General features: G+C 38.4%; 2 protein-coding genes across 3 annotated transcripts in view; one reads left to right on the top strand and one right to left on the bottom strand.

Annotated features, from left to right (window-relative positions):
• The window catches only part of LOC145985420 (uncharacterized), a 130993-nt gene that overhangs the window by 91943 nt on the left and 14611 nt on the right, over nt 1–24439 (top strand). The window lies entirely within an intron of this gene.
• On the bottom strand, nt 1514–19092 carry LOC145984871 (pickpocket protein 28-like). Its single transcript, XM_083118246.1, has 7 exons — nt 18881–19092; nt 15766–15999; nt 13041–13143; nt 11894–12039; nt 11173–11389; nt 2630–2900; nt 1514–1584 (listed from the first exon to the last, which is right to left on the bottom strand). Exons 1-7 carry the CDS (start codon nt 19090–19092, stop codon nt 1514–1516), a joined length of 1254 nt encoding a protein of 417 aa, XP_082974372.1.

The following is a 24439-nucleotide window of genomic DNA, read 5'->3' as shown; positions in this document are numbered from 1 at the left end:
TTAGCCTGAATTCTGTACATAAAATGGACTTAAAACAACAAATCAAATCTTTGGTAGTGCTTACCACCCCTCCTTATTTTTCTAACTTCCTCTTCGTTTTCTATTTCATTTTCTTAATCCCTCTAAATACAGTTGAACCTGAATTATACGTACGCCAAAGTGAAGAGAAAATAATACCAGGGTGGCTACTCACCTGGAATTCCTTGAATTCCGGGATTATGCTTGAATTATTGGCTCCGGGAATTATGCGTGAATTCTGCTTCATTTTTGCCAGTAAACGTGAAGAATTGCAACTTTTTTTAATCCAAATCTCACAATAGAATTTATTACATTTTTATTAATGCCCTGAGGCAATTTTTTCACAGTTAAGTTTTTATTTTTATCGAGAAATTAAAAGAAAATAAAGCTGCCTGGAAAATAAAACAGAATTTTCTCAATCCGTGTCCTTTGCAGAATAATCTATCTGACGAACGGAAGATTATTACAAGATATCTTGAAGTTGATAGGTAAATTTAAAATTCTTGTACAATTATTATTTTTTTCGTAGATTACTACATCCTGTAACATTTGTGACTTGTGTATGTAGATGTATTTCTAGTCTGAGTATGCAAAATGGCAAATGTAAACTTCACACCATAAATAAAATATATATACCGTTCATTTGAATTAAATTACAATTTTTTGATACATTGCAATCGCACAGATGCTTTATATTGTTAATATATTTGTGTCTGTGTGTGGGAGGAGCTGGTGGTGAGAGGCAGTAATACGTAAGGTTGAAATAGAGGGAACACGTGCTTGTACACTTGAAAGTTTGTAAAGTTCGCCTTGAAAACCGGGAATTATACTTGAATTTTATCATGGTCCTAGAGTATCCACCCTGAATACGTATAACTGAGAATTACTTACAAATCAGATATAGATACCATGTCATATCATTACTAAAATACTGTAATTGTATTTATTTTGAGGAACAAGATGAAGGTCATGAAGTGGTAAATTAACGAATCTGAGAGCTTGATTCTTAAATACACTACATATGTCACTTTATTAGTGAACACTTTGATACTGAAATACTACAGTAGACACTACAGTATTAAAGTTTTACTACCCAATTTTTTTTAAAAAATGTTCAAAATAGCATTTCCTTTACTAATGATTGCGCAAAATGTGGAATAAGCGATGCCTAAATCTGCAGCTGTTTTAGTTTTGGTTTTATATGGATTACTGTCCAGTTTCCGTATACATTTTACTTTCTGGTCAAGCGTGTAACTTTTCCTTTCTCTGTTCTTCGTGGCCGACCAGTAGCAACTGAAAACTGTCACTTCTGTGACATTGTTGTAGCTTGCTTACAAATAAACTGTATTTTATGAAAATTAGTATGTGTAACACGGAATTACGTACAAATGCATTACGTACAAATAAGGTTTAATTAACACGTTTTAAAATTATATTATGCCGGGACCTACAGTAATTACGTACAACAAAATATCAGTGTAATTAAGGATGTAATTTACTTACTTGAAATAGCTTCTTTTAAACAATGTAGACTCCCTGGGCCGCAATACGGTGTGTTATCGTCTCCTGTGGAAAGCAACAGGATAAATAAGTCAAGAATATAAGATGTTTCACCGATGATATAAAAGTTGATTCACTTGACGTATAAATGATCATGTCCGCCAACATGAACATATCTAGAGTCCGAGTGCATTCGGAACATCTCCAGCTGACTGCGCGAATCTAGCCAGCGAGCCTACGAGCAGTGTACAGCGTGAGCAATAGAGTTAGCTATAGGCGCAGAGTAGAGATGACGTCAGCAGTTCACTTCTTGATTGGAGGTGTCGGGAGTTATGACTCGCTCCCAAGGTGCAAGCGCAGAACGGCCAGAGCTGTTACGGAAATAATCTCACTCTACCACTACGAATAAAAACAAATGAATATTTAATACGGTATATTAACTTCGCGTTTTGTTCAAAATGGAAAGTTACAAGTTACGAGCTAAAATGTTTTACTGCCATTATTAAAAACTCCATAGTGAAACAGCCAGCCTCGGTGGTGGAATGGTTAGTACAAAACGCTACGATGCCAGGGGCCCCGAGTCCGAATCCCGACCTGGGCATGGGTATTCTTTGTGCACGTTCTTATCAATTTCATCACCCATCCTCATCTTCGCGATTAGCCAAAAGTGGCAGAAAAGCGAAGTAAATTAACCAATCAAACCTTAGTGCAACAGCCCTTTAAAGGTCAGGGCATGCTAGCGGCTTTTTCATTGGGTGACGTGTGGTCAGCGCATCGAGTCCCATCGCTGCTGCTTTTTCTGGATTTCGAGACTGCACCTCGCTGCTTCATCTTTTCAAGTAGCTCCCCAATTTCCGACCAGGGGCATCGCCAACATTTTGTGGGCTCGTACCGGGAATCGAACCCGGCACTGCTCGCACCAAATGCAAAAGACCTAACCTTTTCGCTACGCAGGAACACATTACCATTATTATTATTAACGAACTTTCTCTCCAGTATGAGAATTGAAATGAAACAAATTATTCTGCACTAAAATAGCTGCAGTATATCAATACATGAAACATATTGTAAAATAAAAATAGTTAAATTACAAATACATATATGTACTTACGAGGCATGTAAAATGCCACACATCCACAATGTGCTTTCGCGAAATGAACCTTGCACTCAAACTCGCAGTTCTCTTGCGTGTAAGTGGAGAAATACTGAAGCTTCTTCTCCTTCGAGAAATAGCAACCTCTCTTCTCTGGTGGGTAGGGCCGCAAGTTGTCCATCGTGGTTGTGATGGTAGGGGTCATGCTCACCACCAACTCCCTGTTTTCCGGCAGCTTCAGGTAGTTCTCTGACATACGAGGTAGTTCAGCTGGATTGTGTAAGGCAAGCTGGTAGCAGAATAAATGCATCTTTAAAAGTATGAAATAGCAATAACATGGGAATTTTGTACAAATACCAATCTAAAGCATTCACTTTTTTTTACACGAATTAAATCTATTTCGAAGATTGATTGATTAATTGATTTTACTTCGCTTTTCTGCCACTTTTGGCTAATCGCGAAGATGAGGATGAATGGTGATGAGATGCATGAAGCGATAATCACAAACATAAGACACAACAAGATCCTCACAGGCAGTCGCGGCGATTGGGTCCCAAAACCGGGGGGGCAAGGTGCCAAAACTAGGGGGCAAAGACAGTATATTTTCCTTTGTAGACAAGATTTAGCATAGTGCGGGGGCAAAAGTGGCGAAAACTGGGGGGCAACCGCCCCCCTCGCCGCCAAGGATTATACTGTCTGCGAGTCTAGGCGCCAGAGCCTCGTTAAGCCGCGATTACACCGGGATTGTTACCAACAAATGTTGGTGACAGTTATCAACATCTCATGTTAGCAACAGATTTTCCGTGTTGGCAACAGAAATGTTGTTATCCACAAGAAGTCGGTAAAGATAAAGGAATGTTAGCAACATTTGTTACCAACACATGTTAACTTGTTAGCGAGTGCGAGGGCATCGTATCGTGCGAGCCCCATGAAATTATTTGTGCCCTATTAAATCAATATTTTTTTCAGTTTTCAAAAATTTGGTTTGCTCGCAATATACATGTAATTGTCATCGTACAATAAGAAAGAATTACATTCGTCGTGCATTTCAATCTTTGTGTGCTTGTTTTCCATTGTTAGCTAATGTGAAATTGAAAGTGTTGAAATACAATATTTGAAATAGTTTGTTACGACACTATTGCTTTAACGCAGACTTCTACCCTCTTTTTGCGTGATTTACGGGGATAATGTATTTGATATTACTACTACTATCACCACCACCATTACTACTACTACCAATATTATTATTGTTATTAATATCGTGTCCGCCCCTTCAGACAAACATTGGTGGTTGCTCCTTTGGTGTGGTGCATTCATCTTTTGCTTCGGTAAGCACGTCAATTTAACAGGGTGAACAGCATGTTGTTTATGTTTGTGTTTGTAAAGTAATGTGTTTGTTAATAAGAAGAACTGTAAGAAAGAGGGCAAATAGTTAATCCTACTTTGATAAATGCGGGGTCACCGACAAGGGGGCGGGGCAAACGGAGCATTTTCCCCCAGGCCCCGGATTCCAAGGGACCCCCACAGCTCTCAACGTTTTCTTCTTTTCCTCAAAAGTTACCTAATGTAAGAAAGTAGGAAACATTTCTAAAAAGATAAATTCTGTACTCCCAAAAGCTAAGGGGTCTCCCAGTTTTGTATTTTATCTTAAGCCGCGTTTACACCGAATGTTGGCAACAAACGTTATCAACTTTTTATTGCCAACACGGTTAACAACAGATGTTGTCAACAAATGTTGGTAACCAGAACACTAGTTCGACTTTATTTTTGTTAATAACTTTTGTTAACACTTTGGCTGCATTACCTCAGTTGGTTGCAAGATGCCGACTGCATAGGACACTTCTGGGTTGTAATGATCCCATTGAAAGTCAATAGCGTTGCTACAACCCAGAAGTGTCCGCGACTTTAATCTCTGTGGCATTATGTGGCATTTTGGCGCAAGAGAGAAGAACAAGAAGATTCTGGTTGAGACAGACCTTCTTCACAAAGTGACCTGTTGGATTTTGTCTTTAAATTGTGGATAAGTTTGGTCCCAAAGGAGAGGTTTCTCGCGGAACAATTCAACAAAGTTCAGCACTTGATCCTTTGACCACTCAACCTCACTCAAAAAAAATTCCATGATAAATAAATTACAAAACAAAACACACCTCACACGACACGATGCTCTCGCACTCGCTAGCGTTATGGTGGAGGGAGGGGAAGCTTGGGAAATGTTGCTAACATCGAAAAGGCTCTGGTAACATGTGTTGGTAACATATGTTGCTAACATACTTTTATCTTTACCGACTTCTTGTGGATAACAAAATTGCTGCTGCCAACACAGAAAATCTGTTGCTAACATGAGATGTTGATAACAAATTTCCAAGCGTTTTTCTAAATGTTACCAACATTTCTTGGTAACATGTGTTAGCAACCCCGGTGTAATGCGGCTTTATGTTCCACAGTTCTGACGTTCTGAATACATAATTTCCACTATGAACGAGATCGAGAATGTGTGGAGCCCTACCCTTCCCCCCAACACCCCCTGTATACCTGCATAGCATGGTAAAATGTGCAGACGATAATTTTTTAGTCGGTTATAGCTTAAAACTAAGTGAGAAGGTTATTTTGTAATAATAATGTACAGTCACGGACACTTCTGGGTTGTAACAATCCCATTGAAAGCTAATGGTATCGTTACAACCCAGAAGTGTCCATGACTGTACATCTTTTTTTAATGAAAAGTAGTTGCTATCCTTAACATTTCTTTCCTTCTTCTGTTTTTGTTTTGTTGATTAGAAGAAAAATAATTAAAGTTCCATGAAAGAACGTTTACGTGACAGAAACATGTGCGAGTGAATATAATTGGCAACAAATATTTGTGAGTTACAATACTGTTTTTAATTGTCTGAACTCATATAAGACAGATTCCAACACTTCACAGTTAATATTTATATAAGAATAATAATAGCTTAACTACGACATACACATGGTTCTGATCGGCGATATGTGGTATTTTGCCGCTCTGTAAAAGGCTTAACTATGTTCACAAGTTCGCAGAATTTTTATTGGGACATTCGAAGTACTGAATAAAATTCATACGATCTTGCAATAGATCAGGAAACAGAGAATGGAACTCTCCGTAAATTTCCCTTTTTTAAATTTATTTTATGAACCCAAACTTGTCTTTTGCACGTTTCGTCTTCACTAGCAAGGAGTGCAGCAGCAAACATCAAGTCTTCGTCTGAGTTCGCGCTCATCCTGAAGACACGTGCACCGCGCAATCACTGCTCATGTTTCCTACCCTCGGAAAGAAAAAAAATGAAGTTTCCACTCATAGGTTCCGGCCTTCCGGGTGGCACGGTTCCGGCGTTCTCAGTGCGAGACAAGCTTAAGTAATAAAAGTGTTTCCTATGTTTTATACAACACATACTGCACAATTGAGGGGTCTAGTGAGAGAGGGAGCTATGCCACTTTGACAAGAAATGGAAATAAATTGAGTTTTCTAAAGCATTGCGTTGAGTCATAATTTGTATAACAAAGGGTAATTTTTTTTCTGAAAATATTGTTAGGTAAATTATTCGAAGGGAAAAATATGAATTTCAATATAAATACCATTTATTATGAACATGTATGGTATATTGTTGTAGTATACCCATGTGGAAAAATCAATCTAGCACATCAAATACTTTGAACAAGGCTTAAATACTTTTGCCTAAGTGTAAATCATGTTCACAGGGTTACATATGATCTACATAAAGACAACTTCATATGTCTTCTGGAGGTTCTTCACTGTCCATTGTTTCTGTGGATTTTAGTTTTTGGTAAACACCATGAAAAACTGGAGGAATATAAGGCACTATTACCATGACATCTTTTAACTTCAGGGCTGATATTAAATCTAGCACCGGTTACTGCAACACAACCTCTGCCACTCCTATTGCAGACACCATCAGTAAGTGGCATAGCTCCTTCTCTCACTCAAAATGCTGATGAGGACGTATTCAAGAACTCAGAAAATCTGCTGCAGAACAAGCGGGAGCTATGCCACATGGTTGTAGTTCACATGATAGATGACAGATGGTACGAGAAGACTGAAAATGGCAAAAAATAAAATTTTCAAGATTTGTGGCATAGCTCCCTCTCTCACTAGACCCCTCAATTCTTAACTGGAAAGAGCTTTGTCAATTAATAATACAATTTTTAATCTTACCTAAATTTCAAATTCAAATTTTAAAACGTATGACACTCTTTATAAAAATTTAGGAATGCCACCAGTCTCTTTATGCTTGTCAGTGTGCTCCTCAACATCCTTTCGTCCAATAAAACATATTTGTACAGTACTTCCGCTCTGTACCATCCAGGTTTATTTCCATTCCAAGAATTATGTTAGATTTTTCTGCCTCAGCTATTAAGATCTTTACTATCCTTTTTGTGATTCCAGTCTTTCACTGCATTATTTGTCCGGTGCCTGCCGTTGAAGCAGTTCCACGTCTATTTTGGCAGTAAAGGGGTTTTCTAGACATTAACACACGAATGAAACTCAGATTGCCACGACAGATTGGAATGGTGAAATGGTCAGAAGACCATGATAAGTTAACCAGGTTAGCCATCGTTGCTAGTGAAACCAGATGTCTCTCTAGCTCACTACCCTTACTTGTTTTTGAATAGAATTAGAGTAGAATTCATTTCTCACTTTTATGTTTTCTCAATTAGGTCAATTTGGGCATTGTTCGCAATTAGGACTGCAATTTGGGTAGAGGAGGGGAAGTTCGCCACCAAAATGCTTTTCATTTATTTCCTTCTAAACGAATTGGGGAGGAGGACAAAATTTATACGATACAAAAAGTAGTCATTGTGGATTATGAGGAATATAACATAAATACTGTGTTACTTATACTTATGACGTAATATTAAAAATACTAAAATGAGAGAAAGTGGCGAAATTCCCGCCACATGCTGGTAAATTCGCCATATAACTTATTTATAATTTTATCGTCAGTTTAAGTGTATGAAATACCAAGTTGTTGCCAATAACTCAGACGACAAAGTGTAAAAGACCTACAAATGACAATACAAAACTGCTTAAAAAGTTACAATACAAACATGTTTAAGAAACATAGGCCTAAATGTTCATATACATTGTGAACAAGTTGTGTGTGAAAGTTCGCCTGTAAGAAGGGAAATTCGACACATTTTCTGTTACTCTGGCGAATTTACCAGCAAATGCATAGTCGAAAGAAAACAACTTATATTTACTTGTACATGCACGCTTTCTAAAGCAAATCTTTTCACGGCATTCTTAAAGTTTGAGGTTATGATATCAATAATTAAAAGGAAGAGAAATAATTCTTATCTGTCACGAAATGACAATTTCCAACGTAGTATTGAAATTCGGCACCTTTCTTTGTGTTCTGTGTAGACGCAACTGCGCATTCCAAACTGTACTGCTTGCTTACTAGTTCGCTCACCACACTGTAGTTTTCAGTGAAAACAAGGCACATGTTACTTGATGTTTTACAGTGTTTCCAACCTATAGTTTCTATCTACGATTACAAAAACGGCGAAATTCCCAGCATGGCGAACATCCCTTCTTTTACCCTATAACATAACCGGCGATGATTCTATTATACCATTTTATATCTCACGTTCTGCTCTACAAAATTATACTATAGGATTTTATGTAGCTGCTCAAGAAGAGTGAAAATTATTTATTTTTCTGTCCAATTTTGTAACAAAACCTGAAAGAAGGAAGGAAAAATGTGCTGAAGCATCAAAGAGGAAGTTAAAAGGGAATAAACGTGCTAATCTCACGAAAAGGTGCAACAAAGTGTGTTCAATTGGCTTGACGATATTTTTTTTTAAGTCCACTTTATGCACAGTAAGGCTAATTGTGACTAGACCTACAGTTTAAAGTGGTCTCCGAACCACTATGTGCCTCCACCGGGTATCGAACCCGGGACCCCTTGATTACAATGCGACGACGCTACCACTGAGTCATCGGGGAGGCCCTCAATTTGCTTGTTTTCATGTCTACTAAAATTAATATCTCAAACGATCGGTTTCCTACTTATCACTAAAGCCCGGATTTCTATGTAATTACATATTTTTTCCTTTATATGTACAAGCGTGGAATTAAAATATATTGACGAATTACGTCAGTAGAGATGTCACAGTGAAGTTTTATATTACATATTTTTACATATTTTACTAAATGTTACATATTCCTAAGATATGAAATATTTTTTACATAAAACAGTCCTTAAGAGGAAAATCCAATGAACTTTTGGCTTACTAGTTAAAAAAGCATCTTCTCACTTCCCCTCCCCATTTCCAGGTCTAAAAAAATATAGTAACTTAAAAGTGCGATTTGCCTTCGTTGTACGTACATAGTTCGTTGATTCGCCGCATCGTAACAATTACATCAAGATTCGACAGTTTCAGTTTCCAGTTTGTAACATGGAGCGGCAAGCAACACACAGCGAACGAAGAGAACCAACAATGGAAGGCGGCAAGTACAATGCTGAGAGGCACTTACCTTTCATCCCTACATTGTTGTGATCGTTTTGATTTTTGCAGCGGGCGGCGACAAATATTGAATGAAGTATTGTTAACTCAACCGTAGAATTTCGTATATATATTTCGTCGCCTTTTAATTTTAACCATTGGAGTTTTAAGAAGAGCTTGCCTCAGTATTTAAACAGTGTTTTAGCTGTAGAAAGCTGGAATGGCTCCGCCTACCTCCTCATTATCTCAAAAGTTGCGATCTTGGATAGCAGTCGATGATGCATTTACTACGGATGGTAAAGTTATTTTTTGTCGAGTGTGCGATAAAAAAGTTGGGTGCACTATGAAGTCTCAATTAGATCAACATGTTCGCACTTCACTTCATGTGAAAAACAAACAACTACGGAGTGAAAAGAAGCAAGTTTTACTAACCCAGATGCAAGAGGATTCTTCATTCAGTGTGTTTTACAAGGAAATGTGCGAAGCAATGATTGCAGCAAACATCCCTTGGTATAAAATTCAAGTACCGAAGTTCCGGGATTTCCTGACGAGTCAACCCTTCGAAAGCGATATCTTCCACATTCCTACAAAGAAACTTTAGAATCAATTAGGGCAGAAGTAGGCAGTTCCTATGTGTGGATTTCCATCGACGAAACAACTGATGCTTTGGGACGGTATGTAAGTAATTTCATTGTTGGAACGCTAATTGCTGATTCTCCATCTACACCACATCTCATTGCATGCAAAGTTCTAGAGCGTACTAATCATTCCACCATAGCACGATTTGTGAATGACAGTCTTAAATTGTTGTATCCGGATGGCGTACAAGAAGAGAGAATTCTTCTCATGTTCACAGACAGTGCGTCATACATGTTAAAAGCTGCTACGGCACTTAAAGTGTTTTATCCTAACTTGATCCACTTTACTTGCTTGGCACATGCTCTCCAACGCATTGCTGAGGAGGTGAGAGGCAATTTCCCGGAAGTCAACCAACTTATTTCTTCCACGAAAAAGGTGTTTCTGAAGGCACCACAACGTGTGCAAGTTTACAAGGAACAATTGCCAGGTGTACCACTTCCTCCGGAACCTATTCTTACTAGATGGGGCACTTGGATCCGGGCAAGTAAGTTTTACAACGAACATTTTGAAGAAGTGAAATCTGTGCTTGACTCATTTTCGGCGGACCTGTATCGGTACGCACTGCTCAAAATCTCTTCAAGGACACCAAACTTGCTTGCGATATGGCATACATAAACAGCAATTTTGGTTGGATTGATAAAAACTTGAAACTGTTGGGCTTCCTCTCCTGGAAGCCATGGATATATATGAGGATGCAAGAAAGAAACTGTCTGCTGTTGGAGGAGATGTGGGAGAGAAAGCTCGAAGAAAATTTGACGCAGTGACTGAAAGAAACCCAGGTTACGTCAGCTTATTTACAGTGAGCCGCATTCTCAATGGCGAAACAGTTAACCCTCCCAATGATATTTCTCCCGACCACATTCACCTCCTGAAGTACGCTCCGGTTACTTCTTGTGACGTGGAGAGAAGTTTCTCTGCGTACAAGAACATATTATCTGATCGGCGACAAACATTTACTTCTGAACATTTGGAAATGTACCTGGTAACATATTGTAAGTTAAATAATTAAATACAGTGCCTGCCCCAAGATCAAAGGTAACCTGAATTTTTGTAAGTGTTTTTTGAGTGAAAAATTTGGGCATCGAAAATTTACTACTGAACATTTTGAATGATACCTGGTGACATTGTATATTAAATATTGAATATATTCAAATTGTGGTTAATATTTTTGCTCTATAAGAACATAAAAAATATTTAATGTAAGCATTGTAATATTGTAACTTCAATTTTTGTAAGTCTTTTTGAAATAAACATATCCCTTTGTGAGGAAAAAATGTAACAAAAATAGGAAGTAACGTTTGGAATAAATATTTATAGTACATATTTCATTATGAATTTACATATTTTTTACATATTTCAGACATTTTTATTACATATTTATGTACATATTTAGGGGTTGATATTACATAAAAATCCGGGCTTTACTTATCACATACCTTGAAACCCAAATCGGGGGAACTGCATGTCCTGTCCATAACGTTTCCGTCCGAGGCTATCGTGAACTGAATCCCTCCTTCCAACCCGGCGCTCATGCTTCGTCGAGGGTAGGAGTTGACGGTGCGCAACGTCGTGGCCGGATGAGTATATCCACCTTCCAAGGACCACTCCTTTACTGGAGGCCACACGGAATCTGTCTCAACTTCATATACAATGCTGCAAGATTGTTCATTTTTTGTTATTTGTTGACTGGTTTATGATAGTAGTTTTTCTTTTTTCGAAGTTAAATCCGTGAGGCTCCTACATGTAGCTCACATATACAATTTTATTTCTAGTTGTAGCTTCTAGGCTAAGTTAGGCACATTTCAAATACCTCTTTTATCATTTTGTGGCCTTTTCCAAAGCAATTTTGACCCCTTTCAATGTAGACACCCAGAACTATAGCCCCTCAATGGCCCTCATCTGGGCTCTCACAAAACTTGTATGCATTCCACGTCAATGACCATCATTGTGCGTTTATAACATACAATATTTAAAAGTAATTAATGCATTGGTTACTTTAAGAGTATTATGAAACGAATAATGCATAACGTCTTATTTCTTCCTTAATGATTTGCCCAGTGTTAAACATGATCCTTCAGTTTATAATAAGCTTGTGATAGCGTATATAAAGTAGGATTCTAAGAAAAACATGTCACTTTCCAAAAAATAAATACCTACCTGATGTTTGAATACATATCTGCAGGATTCAGCAAGTTAAAAGTACAGCAAAGTCCTTCCTCAGTCAAGAGGGGTAGAAATGCTTTTGTGCAATCCTCAATCAGCCAATCACAGCTTAACATAAGATTCTGACAAGGTGTTCCAACCTGCAATTAGTAATACAAAATTGATTTTTAAAAGTGTGTTATAAATGCTTATTTGTCAGTAGTCCAATGTGGGAACATTGTTTTTAACAAGAAACAGCAAAGGCCTAAAATATTTTGGTATTTTTCATGAAATAAAATTTGTTTTTAAGTCAGTTTCATTCATAGAGAGGGTAATCGAGACTGGATCTACAGTCTACAGCGGGATTCAATCACTGTGTATTTTATGTAGATCCTTAAGAAGAGCGAAAATTATTTATTTTTCTCTCCAATATTTTAACAAAACCTGAAAGAAAAGGAATGAAAAAGGTGCTGAAGCATCAAAGAGGATGTTAAAAGGGAATAAATGTGATAATCTCACCAAAAAGGTGCAACAAAGTGTGTTCAATTGGCTTGACTGATTTTTGTCAGAAGTCCACTTTATGCACAATAAGGCTAACTGGGACTAGAGCTACAGTTTAAAGTGGTCTCCGAACCACTATGTGCCTCCACTGGGTATCGAACCCGGGATCCCTTGATTACAAGCCGACAACGTTACCACTGCGCCGTCAGGGAGACTCGATTTACGTGGAATAAATCAGATTATTCACAATAGAGAATGCGATATTTAAACCATTTTTATGCGACTGGTTTAAATACAAGTATATTTTCTTTTGCTGATGAATTCTCTGAGCAGGGGCGTCCTGCAAGATTTTTTCCGGGGGAGGGTAAGCAATTCACCCCCACCCCCACCCCCAAAGTCACTGCTTCCGTTTTGAAATTTTATTCTGTTCAATCTGTACCAGTCTTGCAATACAGTCAATTAACACATATTACTGAAATAGGTTTCATTTTCCAAGGGAGACATGGTTCCTTTGCACCCCCAACTTCCAGACGCCCATTTCTGTAAGAATTTAATTTTGAAATGTCTTTATGAAAGACTAGGAGGAAATGTTCATTTTGGTTATCCAGATAGTAACTTTACGGTTTGTATTAATATTATTTATTTTTGTCCTTTTACTCACCGTTGTTAAGAAGTCAATCGCTTCCACACTGATCTCCTTGTCCCCATCTAAATAGTAGTCAATGCCGCCGCATATCAAAGATAAATTCTGCATAGTTGTAACCCTAGAATAAGCCAAACTGACAATCAAAAACATTGTTAATGTATATCTCTATGTAATCCTAAGAACAAAGTAAAATTTAAAATTGTATAGGGTTGTCTCCTCCCATGGAGAAGTTGAATAGCGCACCAGATTTGAGGTGAAATCGCAGATCTGTCGTTGGTTCGATTTCCAGCACCGACAAAAAGGAATTTGATCGCCTGAAGAGGAGAAGAAGTGCTCTATCGAAACGTAGTGCTGACCTTCGTAGCACAGTGCGCTACGACGTCATAGGTCCCGGGTTCGAATCCCGACCTGTACATTCTTTGTGAGTGTCCGTTCATCAGTTTCTTCATATCACTCATCCTCGTCTTCGTTTATCCAAGCGACAGAAAAGCGAAGTAAAATAAAACAAATAAATGAATGAATAAATCAATCCAAACGTAGTGTTAGCAGTGGCGCTACCACAGGGGGGCAAGGCGAACATTCCCCCCCCCCCAACCTTGGAAGAAAATCAATTTTAGGGGGAAAGAGGAGGAAACATCGATTTCAAATGTTATGCAAATAAAAATACATTTTGTAAAATTTTCTTGCTCCCTTATTAACTTATCTTATCAACTTCCGAGCCGTGTCTAGGGGGCGTCGAACGATGTAAATGAATAAATAAATGTTGTAAAGGAGAGAATGCGCCCCGTGACATTATTTGCGGAGCACCAGACAATGCATGTATTGAAGAGGTGCTCTGGGGGTGTAAAGTGTGACGTTTTTGAGAAGGCCGCCAAAGTCAGCCTCACTTCCACGTGAAACATCCGAACAACTGCAGTCTTACAGACCGACGAGGCTCTGGCGTAAAAGGCCAGTATAATCCTCTGCATGGTTGTGTGTTGTCTTGTGTTTTGTTCTTATGTGGGTTGAGTGACCCTTTGGAGCCTCAGATTTTAACACCTGTAAGGAGATTTTGGACCTCAGAGACAGGTGTGGATTTTCAGCAAGCGGCTGGACTCCCTACAATGGGACAGGTGTAAACTGTAAATAGCCTACGTGTTGACGCACCTCCAGTTTTAATTTCGATCAATCAATCAAGAAGTGCTCTCTCGGAACGCAGTGTTAGAATAGGGATAAGGATTGATTGTTTTTTTAATTTTCTTTACTATGAGCATATCAGCACATAGGCTATTTTTGCCCGCCACGTAATTCGGGGATAAGCCCCTTTTACTAAAACAGGTCCTAAATAAAGATAAAATATATCTTAAAAACTGCCTTACTCGATTTTTAAAACTAATTCATTGATTACTTAACAAGAACTAAAACGACACTCTCTCTATAGTCTAAAATCTCCTTACCAAGGTTAGAAGCTGAGGGTGTAATGGGTCGTTCAGTGGATATACGTTAAGGCCCAACCACACGGAACTGGATATCCAGTTAGTTGGCGCTGAACTGGCTACCTGCCCGGATGTGATGGCTGCCTGGCCGACTGCTTGACTGGTTTGGAGGAATACGACATGTTCTAATTGCTACTGGCTTTTCTCGACTGGATTCTGTGGAACAGCCAATCAGAGCAAAGTTTGGCCATGTGAAGATAATCTGTGAGTTTGCAAAGGGGAGTCTTTTGTCTGTGGTTTCCCTGTGTTGGATGAGTTTCTCGTTAAAAAAAAGGAAAGAGATGACGTGCAGTGCATTCGTGTTCAGTTTATTAATATTTAGATATTTATACAAAGCGATGAGATGTGTACGTGACAAATATGATTAGCTGAAAATGAAAATCATTATTACAGGTGTATTAAATTGATTTTTTTTAAATATTGTGAATGAATCCTGCGAATCTCATGTATGAATATGCATACCCGAGTTAATTAAAAAGCTTGTTCGGTACGCATTGATTATCATCTTTTTTCCGAGCCAATCTCTAGCCCATAATTTTCTATTTCATTTTTTAATAAAAGCACAAAGCCATAATTAACCTACAATATTCTTCAAATTGCTCGTCCACCTTTACAGATTGTCTGCTCTGCGCAATGTCTTATGGGAACAAAAGTCTATCGACAAGTACGGTAACAAGTATCGTGTGAGTCGAAAACTAGCAAATGGGTAGCCAGTACAGCGCCAACTAGGCATTCCTACTGGAAATTCAGTTACGTGTGATTCAGGCTTTAGTATGAACAAAACATGGCCCTACAGAAGATTATACTGACAGTAAGTCCAGACGTTGTATTTCAAGGAGCAGCTCTCTCCCTCTCTTTCTCTCTCCCTCTTTTTCTCTTTTCTCTCTTTTTGGGAGAGAGATGGGGAGGGAGGATTTTTGAGTGCCACTCCTTACACCAATGTGCGAACTAACGGGGGAAGGGGTGCCAGGGATTCCCCCTCACAGAAAATTTATACCCGGCAATAGAGAACTTTCTAAGGTATTTAGAACAATAAGGCAATAGTTTACTGAAAGGCAACATATAGAAATTTGCGTACGGAAATAACTACCTTCTGCTATTAAATCATAAATATTTACTGAGTGGGCATCACTCCCAAAGCATAGTGGCTTACACCCCAATAGAAATAAGGATAAATTCCAATTAATATTGCAATACTATTAAAGAACCATTGTCGCTAACATTCAGAGAAATATGACAAACTACCTTTTTTGGGAGGTACTTACTCCTTCACAGTTAGGTTATATAGGCGGCGTCGAATGTCCGTCAGATTAAAAACCCGGTTGTCCACTTTGAGCTCGCTGCAGATGGTAACGGCTGGGAAAGGGATGTCCGACACCGGGATGCTGTCCCCAGAGAAGGTGACGAGAACTGGAGAAGTGTCCCATTTTACCCAGACCTTCCTGATCAGGAGGACGCTCGCTGTTAGGGACAACCCCAGGAACAGCAGCCATAGAAACCTGAAGAGAGGAAATGAGGTACTCTCTGCAACAACAACACAAGTCATGAAATACAAATTTCCATCATGAAAATGAAGATGAATATTTCTCTTTCTTCTTCTTCTCCATCCCCTTCTGCCATTAAGCGTCGGGTTCCATAATCCACTTCCTGTACACTTTTCGGTCGAAGGCTAGTTTTCGGACTTCCGGCATTGTTTTCTCTTTCTTCTTTCCTATCTTTTCCACATACTCTTCCCATTGAACTGTCTAGACTTTCGATCCTCCTCCATTCTTGTAACGTGTCCAAACCATCGCAGTGCCTTTCTCTCTATTGTTTCCAATAGTGGTTTTTGCTGTAACTGGTCTCTAATGGTGGTATTTCTAATCCTATCTCTTCTAGTCTTTCCTACTACTTTTCGTAGGTATCTCATCTCCGCTGCTTGAAATCTACTTTTCTGTTTTGGTAATAATGTCAAGCTCTCTGTTCCATACAGCAATATGGGAATGGTATCTTGTAAATCATCATCTTTGTTTGTTCACTTATTTCCTTTTTACCAATTAATGTGTTTTTGAGTTGATAGTACACTTGGTTTGCCTTTTGTACCCTATTATTCACTTCTTCATCCATTCTTCCATCTGAGGTTATGACTGTTCCTACTGTTGTGACTGTTCCTTAGCCTATCTATTTTTTAGTAAACAATAATTGTGTTAATTACTGTTAAGATACAAAGCTCAGCTATGACTAGGATGATTGTTGGAGATTATATACTCCTTATGTATTATCACGAACACTTCTAGTCTTTAATAATTCCATTGAAAGTCAATGTGGTACTTACAACCCAGAGGTATCTATGACTGTACTGTTGTCAAATAAATACGTTTGGGTCGCATACAATGCTGATTTTGGCAGTAAAATTGATTTTTTTTTTCTCACAGTTTTGATATTCATCAACTCACTCATTCTTTGAAGCGAACATTTGGTTCAAGATATTAATTTCGTTGCTAATTACTTGGAAAAATAAGTGAGTCGTTCAAAATAAGTAACAAATTATAATTTCTCAAAAGTAAATATTAGTTACTAATTTCCATAGCGAATTACAAGGCAGTGTGGAACCAATGGCTAGATGACCCGTTTGGCGGATGCTGGAATGCGAGAAGGGGCCCCGCGGGGCACCATGCTTACCTGACTTAACCTCATGGACTTTTCCATAGGGGGAATTTTGAAATCTGAGGTGTAGTACGTTGTGAAAATCTGGAGTATATATCATGTCCGAATGCCCAGAAGCTGCACACTTTGAAGAGAATTCAAGCTTGTTGAGACTGGTAGCGAACATGTGAAGCATTGAGGAAATGTGCAGTTTGTCAGTTCTTTCATTGGGTCCAGGTGTTTATGGCCACCCTGTATTTACTGTTACTGGGAGAAGGTAACATGTAAAGGCCCAATCACACGGAACTGGATATCCAGCAGGGTGCGAAATCCCGGGGGGACAGGGGGGATTCCCCACCACCAACTATCTTGTCCTAAAATCCACCCCGACAGACGTTTCTGGGGGGGATAGTTTTTGTTCTAACAACCAAGATAAACAATTATTTTTGAAGTTTAATAAACTTTACTGGAACAATATAAAAAACACACAAAAAGAACGAACAACAAAGAGCCTCATCTCTAAGAACACTGAGGCCACTAAAACCCAGAACACAGAAATTAGTCCGGCTTGTCAATTCTTCTCCATTTCTCAACACACTTCGTCAGCTACCGCAAAGTGTATAAATTTATAAGTAAAACATGTAATAGCATTTAGATGTGAATTTTATATCAGAAAGTATTATCTTCTTAATGTCTCTTAATTTTTGCCACTACCCCTAGTCATAGCATTAGGAGAAAATTAAAGTTGTCAATTTGCAATCGAATTTTAAATGAAGGACAGTCCATATAATATATTATTGTATATTTTATAATTGAATTATTTAATAATTGACTATATATATATATATATATATATATATATATATATATATATATATATATATATGTGTGTGTGTGTGTGTGTGTGTGTGTGTGTGTGTATAGTGTGTGCGTGTGTCTGTCTGCTCCTTCCGCCCACCAATCTGCAGTGATTTCGCACCCTGATATCCAGGTAGTTGGCGCTGAACTGGCTACCTGCCCGGATGTGATGGCTGCCTGGCTGGCTGCTTGACTGGTTTCCTCGACTGGATTCTGTGGAACAGCCGATCAGAGAAAGTTTGGCCATGTGAAGATAATCTGTGAGTTCGCAAAGTAGAGTTTCTTGCCTGTGGTTTCCGAGTGTTGGCTATTGTTTTTAGTTTCTCGATAAAAGAGAGAGAGAGAGAGAGAGAGAGAGAGAGATATGACGTGCAGTGCATTCGTGTTCAGTTCATTAATATTTAGGTATTTATGCAAAGCGATGAGATGTGTACTTGACAAATATAATTAGCTGAGAATGAAATTCCTTATTATTACAAGTGTATTAATTGTTTGACAGTTTATTTTCTTTTAATTAATCCTGCGAACCACATGTATGACTATGCATACCCGAGTTCATGAAAAAGCTTGTTCGGTACGCTTTGATTACCATATTTTTTTCGAGCCAATTTCAAAACCATACTTTTTTTATTTAAATTTTTAATAAAAGCACAAAGCATTAATTCTCCTACAACATTCTTCAAATTGCTCGTCCATCTTTACAGATTGTCTGCTCTGCGCAATGTCTTATGGGAACAAAGTACGGTAAAAAGTATCGTGTGAGGCGAAAACTATCAAATGGGTAGCCAACCAGTGCCAACTAGAGCATTCCTACTGGAAATCGAGTTCCGTGTGATTCGAGCTTTACTTGGAAACGCCTTGTTAGTGACTCGATACCTCCAAATACCTGGAGATTACCTTTCGCACCACGATAGCTTCTTTTCCCCGAAGTACTGCAATCCATGAAGGCTTGAATGTTCACAGTAGTCCTTGAAGTTGCGACGACATAGCTCCAATCTGCATTTCCTTTCCTTATTTTTCGCGCTGGAATCTCTGTCCTCTGGGATTTCAATGATTTTCTCAAGCACTAGCTTTGGAGGTGTGGGAAGGACCTCCACTTTATCTGTCATAATGGACTGGAAAGAAAAGAGATCATAAACTGTCCTTCCAATTAACTTAGCCTTCTTACGCTAGATATTCATTTGAGATGAGGATGTAGCCTATTTGTTATTTAGCGTCGCTTTTTTAATTGCGACGATGAGGATGACGAGTGATGATTAGATGAAAAAGATGAAGAGACACTCACAAAGAACACTCATGCCTAGGCCGGGAACATCGGTGAGATGACGGAACTAAAGACTTGCAAAGGTGCAGTCTTTTGATTTTCTTGGCATTAAATATTAATATGTTTATGTCTATTCTTTTAATAGCAATGATTACAGACATTATATACATGTTAGATCATCACAGTTTTTATACACGATCAATATCAAATTATACTTGTAATATATATTTTTTTGATTCAGAGTCACTTTGATGAAAGCTACAGAAAAACGCAGTTTGGGACTTATGTGCTTTTCCCTAACACACTAGAATTATTTACAAACAATTTTGTCAGCTTTCAAGTATATATATATAAGACCACGTTGATCATCTTTTCACTCTGGGCCTCCTAGTGGTAACGTCATTGCCTAGTAATGAAGGTGTGTCTGGTTCGATACACGGGTGTGATACACAGTGGTTGTGATCCCACTTTAAACTGTGGATCCAATCCCGATTAGCCTATCCAATATACAGGGTGTCATTTTAATGGCGCCCACGGACCACAGATTCGTATAGAGGACATCAAAACAAACAACTTTTCTCAGTTTTTCTCACGTGGTGCGTCGATTCGACGCTACAGCCGTTTCAAAAAGACAATTTTGCCGCCTGGATGCTGGCAACCCAACCCAACATTTGATTGTATCTGTGACGTCATTTTCTGCGGCGATACAGCCCACGGCAGGGTTGCAAGGAACACACAAATTTTGTGAAAAATGACAAACTACCAACCACATTATTAGCTGGTAAACGAAGCGAGAAACGCGTCCAGTAGACCGAACATCATAGGTTACCAGTCAGAAGATCAGCAGTCATCTCAGGGGAAAGGGGAAGTGAACCAACGATATGAGAAATGGTAAAAAAACATATTCAAAATGAAGTGACAATGTCGGATTTTGTCTCAGCATACATGCCAAGTATCAACAACAATAAATTTTATTGGACTTACAGCTTACACGCCCAACTACATGTCAAATATTTGCAAATCTCTTTGCAAGGTTGATATCTACAGGTTTGTGTCCAGATGCCTTGCGGTACTTTTGTGCTGATAACGGAAGTATCCGAAGTTCACGTTGTTACATTACGGCTGAAACACGGACAACCACAGTAACAATCTAATGATGAATCAGTAGCGAATAACTGTTCACAGTTGCAAACTATTACATGTGTATCCGGTGCGTAGATAAACACAGTCGCCGGAGAGCTTGTATTACTACTACTTATATCCCTGTATTTTCAACCATTTTTGCCCGACCCTGTGGCCGAGTGGTTAGCACATCGCGCTGCGACGCCAAGGGTCCCGGGTTCGAATCCCGTTCGGGCTTGGTTGTTTGTGAATGTCCATTCATCAATTTCATCACTCATCCCCATCTTCGCAAATTAGCCAAGAGGCACAAAACGCGAAGTAAATTAAACTAAATCAATCAATCAACCATTTTTGCCACTTGCCTCATAATGCCCTGAATATACATTATATTATGTGTTCCTTACCTTTGGAATATTGAGTTCTTTCATTTATGTTTTGTCATCTGTTCAGTGTGTCACAGACAACTAGTGTCAGAAGGATGAAGTGGATAGACTAAATTGTAGATGCCAACTTGATAACTAGATTTGCAAATATTTGACATGTAAACTGAGACAAAATTCGATATGACCACTTCCACTTGAATTCTATTTGCTTTCTACCATTTTTCGTATCGTTTGTTTACGTCCTGTTAGGTTACAGAACGTGTTTTCTCGTTTTGTTTTACGGTACATAATGTGGCTGATTGTAGCTGTCATTTTTCACAGAATATGTGTGTTCCTGGCAACCCTGGAAAGCATCGCTTCACAACGGGATATGACGTCACAAATACAATAAAATGTTGTGTGTGGTTGTCAGCATTCAGGCGGTAATACGGGCTTTTTTGAACGACTGTAGCGCCGAAACGACGCACCAACGAGAAAAATGTTACTGAGAAAAGTTGTTTGTTTTGATGTCCTCTATACGTTTCCGTGGTCCGTGGGCGCCATTAAAATGACACCCTATATATATAGCCCCAATCCCACCACTCATTCACTGACATTAATGTTCTCCATGAAGGAAGCCCCGGAGGCGAAAATTTCCCGATTACGACCCCCTCCCCCATGAAATTGTCCCAAAAGGCCGAGAAAATTAAAAAAAGCGCTCATTTGGCCCTTTTCTAATGGTGAAAATGCCCTTTTTCACGTCCTTAGCAACCCGTTGCCACGGGCATTATTTGCAGCACACATTGTTTCCTTCAATTCTTAATTGTCTATAGTTCAAATCACAAACACTGACACCTTCTGTAAACAAAACCACCTGCATGCAGAAAGCATTGCAAACTCATAGAAGTAAAATAATCCACACGAAAATCCAGCGTTGTTACAGGATTCATTACGTAAGGTAAAACTTGGCAAATTTGTAGTATCGGATACGCTGCCGCAAATGACGTCTCACTTTAAACCCAATGCTCTTTCTTTTTTTACTTATTGCTTCACCTTTATGGTTAACTCTTTGCACCAGTAATCATTTCCCATAAATTTGGCTTCTTTCTTTGAATATATTTTACTTGCATTTTTTAGACAAAATGATATAACATGGTAATGTATATTTCTAAGATTTGATATAGATAGGAGTGTATTTGAAATTTGTTTGTACATTTTATGTAAATTGTATCTTATGTAAATAAAATATATAATGGGCATAAACATCCATATGCATTGCTGTAAGTCCAATAAATATATTGATGATGATCAAAACAAGACAAAAAGTTCGTAAATTTATTGCGGTTGGAAACTTTGACAAGCATCCTAATAACGATTTTTGTTCCGCCAAATATAGTGCACTTCGTAAAATAACTTGGTGACATGGCAAGGCAAGATAAGTGTGAACATTTTGTAGTAATATAACTTTCAATGAGCTTAGAGATTTGTGTACATAATGATATTTTATAACATTGGTTATTTTCTAAAAATAATCATGTGAACAGCAAGGAAGTAGTGCAACTTAGTAATATTGCCTGACTTAGCCTTAGAAAATTAACATGCCGAGTTCTATGCGTGAGGGAAAGTCTCCGTTTACTCCGAGCTTGTTTTCAAAACACCAGCAAAGACAGCCTTTGAAAAGGGGTGAGAAACAGATTCTACTCAATATTTATGTAACGTTCTGTCAGTAGTATCCTGAGAAACCAGTAAATGAAGTGGTTAAGTTGGTATCCCAGTGCAGTGGTGTGTCAGTGTCTGCAGTTTTAAGTGTTATGAAAGAGAGAATGACCGGGAGAGTAACAATGTATGCGGCTGCATATTCGTCTGATGTTTTGAGAACGGGTTCTCACATTCAGAGGCTCTTATAGTTCGCCGCACCTATTCATTTTATATGAGTGTAACAGCAGATGATTGCGGTCATGGATCAGCTGACGCGGAGTGATACATCGAATCGGTGAGACCGTTTGTTTACAGAAGGTCTCAGGGATGGTGATTTAGACCTTAGCTACATTATTTCTCACAGATCAACAGCACACAGATGACTCAACTCCTGGTTAGAAAAGGTGCCTCAAACAAGACTGACATCTACGAGTACATCAGAAGTAGATTCAGTCCACATGCAATTACGTATATATTGGTAAACTCAATGCGAAAATATTTACATCGTGGTTGTTTTAATTAAATGTTTATAGGTATAATAACAAACAATTATTTAGAGTGTTTGCGGTGCTTGTTGTCCACCATGGAAATGGACGTTGGCTAGAGAACTTAAAGAAAGTTTACTTTAACCCCGAATACTACTGTTAGTGAATTATGCTAGACGTTTCGAATTTCAAAATATGAGCGTCAGAATTTATTACAGAGGAGAGGTAGGAATTTGAGGGGAATGACGGAAAGCAATTATTTTTCAATTCCGTTTAAAAATGTCAACACAAGTAAATGCTGCTCTTCCAATTTAGTATCGCTATTGAATTCGTATGTATAAAGCATCTAATTAACTATTTTGAAACGGATATTACTTACCCAATTTATTATTAAGAATGCAGACAATAATATTTTGAATATTTGTACAATATTAGAGCCCGTACACACATAACGTTACGTTCTAAACTTTTCAAACAAGCAAAGGCACTTACTCGTTTCCCTTCCTCCAATGATACACTCAGATATCTTCAAATGCATTTAGAGCATTGAAGAACACAATAAGTGACCGAAGGTCACGCCGGCGAGCCTACAAGACGTGACCAGAGGCCACGTCGAAAGTGCGCGAGTCTGTGTATAAAGTGGACTTAAGACAAAAATTCAAGCTAAAATGTCATCATTTTCCTACTGCTATTGTTATATCATTGAAGTTACTGAAAGAAGAAATTTACTTACTTCCTCACCGTAGAAATATGCACTTCCAATTAGCTTGTTTCATTTCCTTGTATAAACACATACGGCCGAAAAAGTTTGAATTGCGAATGTCTATTACACCACGCCCAACTAAATGAAGTAGTTATGTAGCCAGTTTCGTCATGGGACCAACAGTGGGTAATAAGCATTACCACGCATCATGTTAATTAATTATGTTAAATATTAAACATGTTGGAGCTGTGTTTAATGCGTAAGCGGAGGTACTGACCAGAACATGAGTAACACCCCCTCCCCCTTGGTTATAGTTTTTTTTTTTTAAATGAAGAGTATTTAAAGTTTTAAACTTAACAGAATGCCTAATGACGTTTTTGTTATTGAATTCGGAGTCCGTAACATACGCTGGCGTACATATGGGGAACCTGATGGGGCTGCAGCTCGTCTCGAAATTTTGAGAAAATTTCAAAATTTTCAAATGAAACCAATAAAGCACCCGGGAGGAACCAAGGTGGAAATGCAAATCCTTCTTCAAATGATCCACGATTACCATTTTTGTCTTTGAACAACTTTTAAAACGAAGTTTGAAAATGGTAATTACTAAATATTTTATACTGTACCCCACCCCCTCTACCAGCGCCGGATCTACAGATTTTGGACCATCCCGCAAAATATTACTAACGGTCCCGTCTGCATACAATACACGTACTTTTGAACGGAAATTTCATAGCTTTTGCTGTTATTCAGTTTTTCTTCAGTATGTGTACCATAATATGCATATACGAGGGACAGTCGGAAAAAAAGGTTTCCCGCTGTCTC

Source organism: Lepisma saccharinum, chromosome 3 (assembly GCF_977018435.1).
Source record: "Lepisma saccharinum chromosome 3, izLepSacc3.1, whole genome shotgun sequence".
Lineage (NCBI taxonomy): Eukaryota > Metazoa > Arthropoda > Insecta > Zygentoma > Lepismatidae > Lepisma > Lepisma saccharinum.
This window is presented reverse-complemented; position numbering and strand designations above follow the sequence as displayed.

Bases quoted from the DNA above. Each gene is read 5' to 3' on its own strand.
- LOC145984871 (XM_083118246.1), bottom strand. From the start codon at position 19,092: ATGACAGATAAAGTGGAGGTCCTTCCCACACCTCCAAAGCTAGTGCTT. The intron at 16,000-18,880 runs GTAATCTCCAGG...TCCTCTCTTCAG, and splicing joins AAGCTATCGTGGTGCGAAAG to GTTTCTATGGCTGCTGTTCC. The intron at 13,144-15,765 runs GTAAGTACCTCC...GGCTTATTCTAG, and splicing joins TATAACCTAACTGTGAAGGA to GGTTACAACTATGCAGAATT.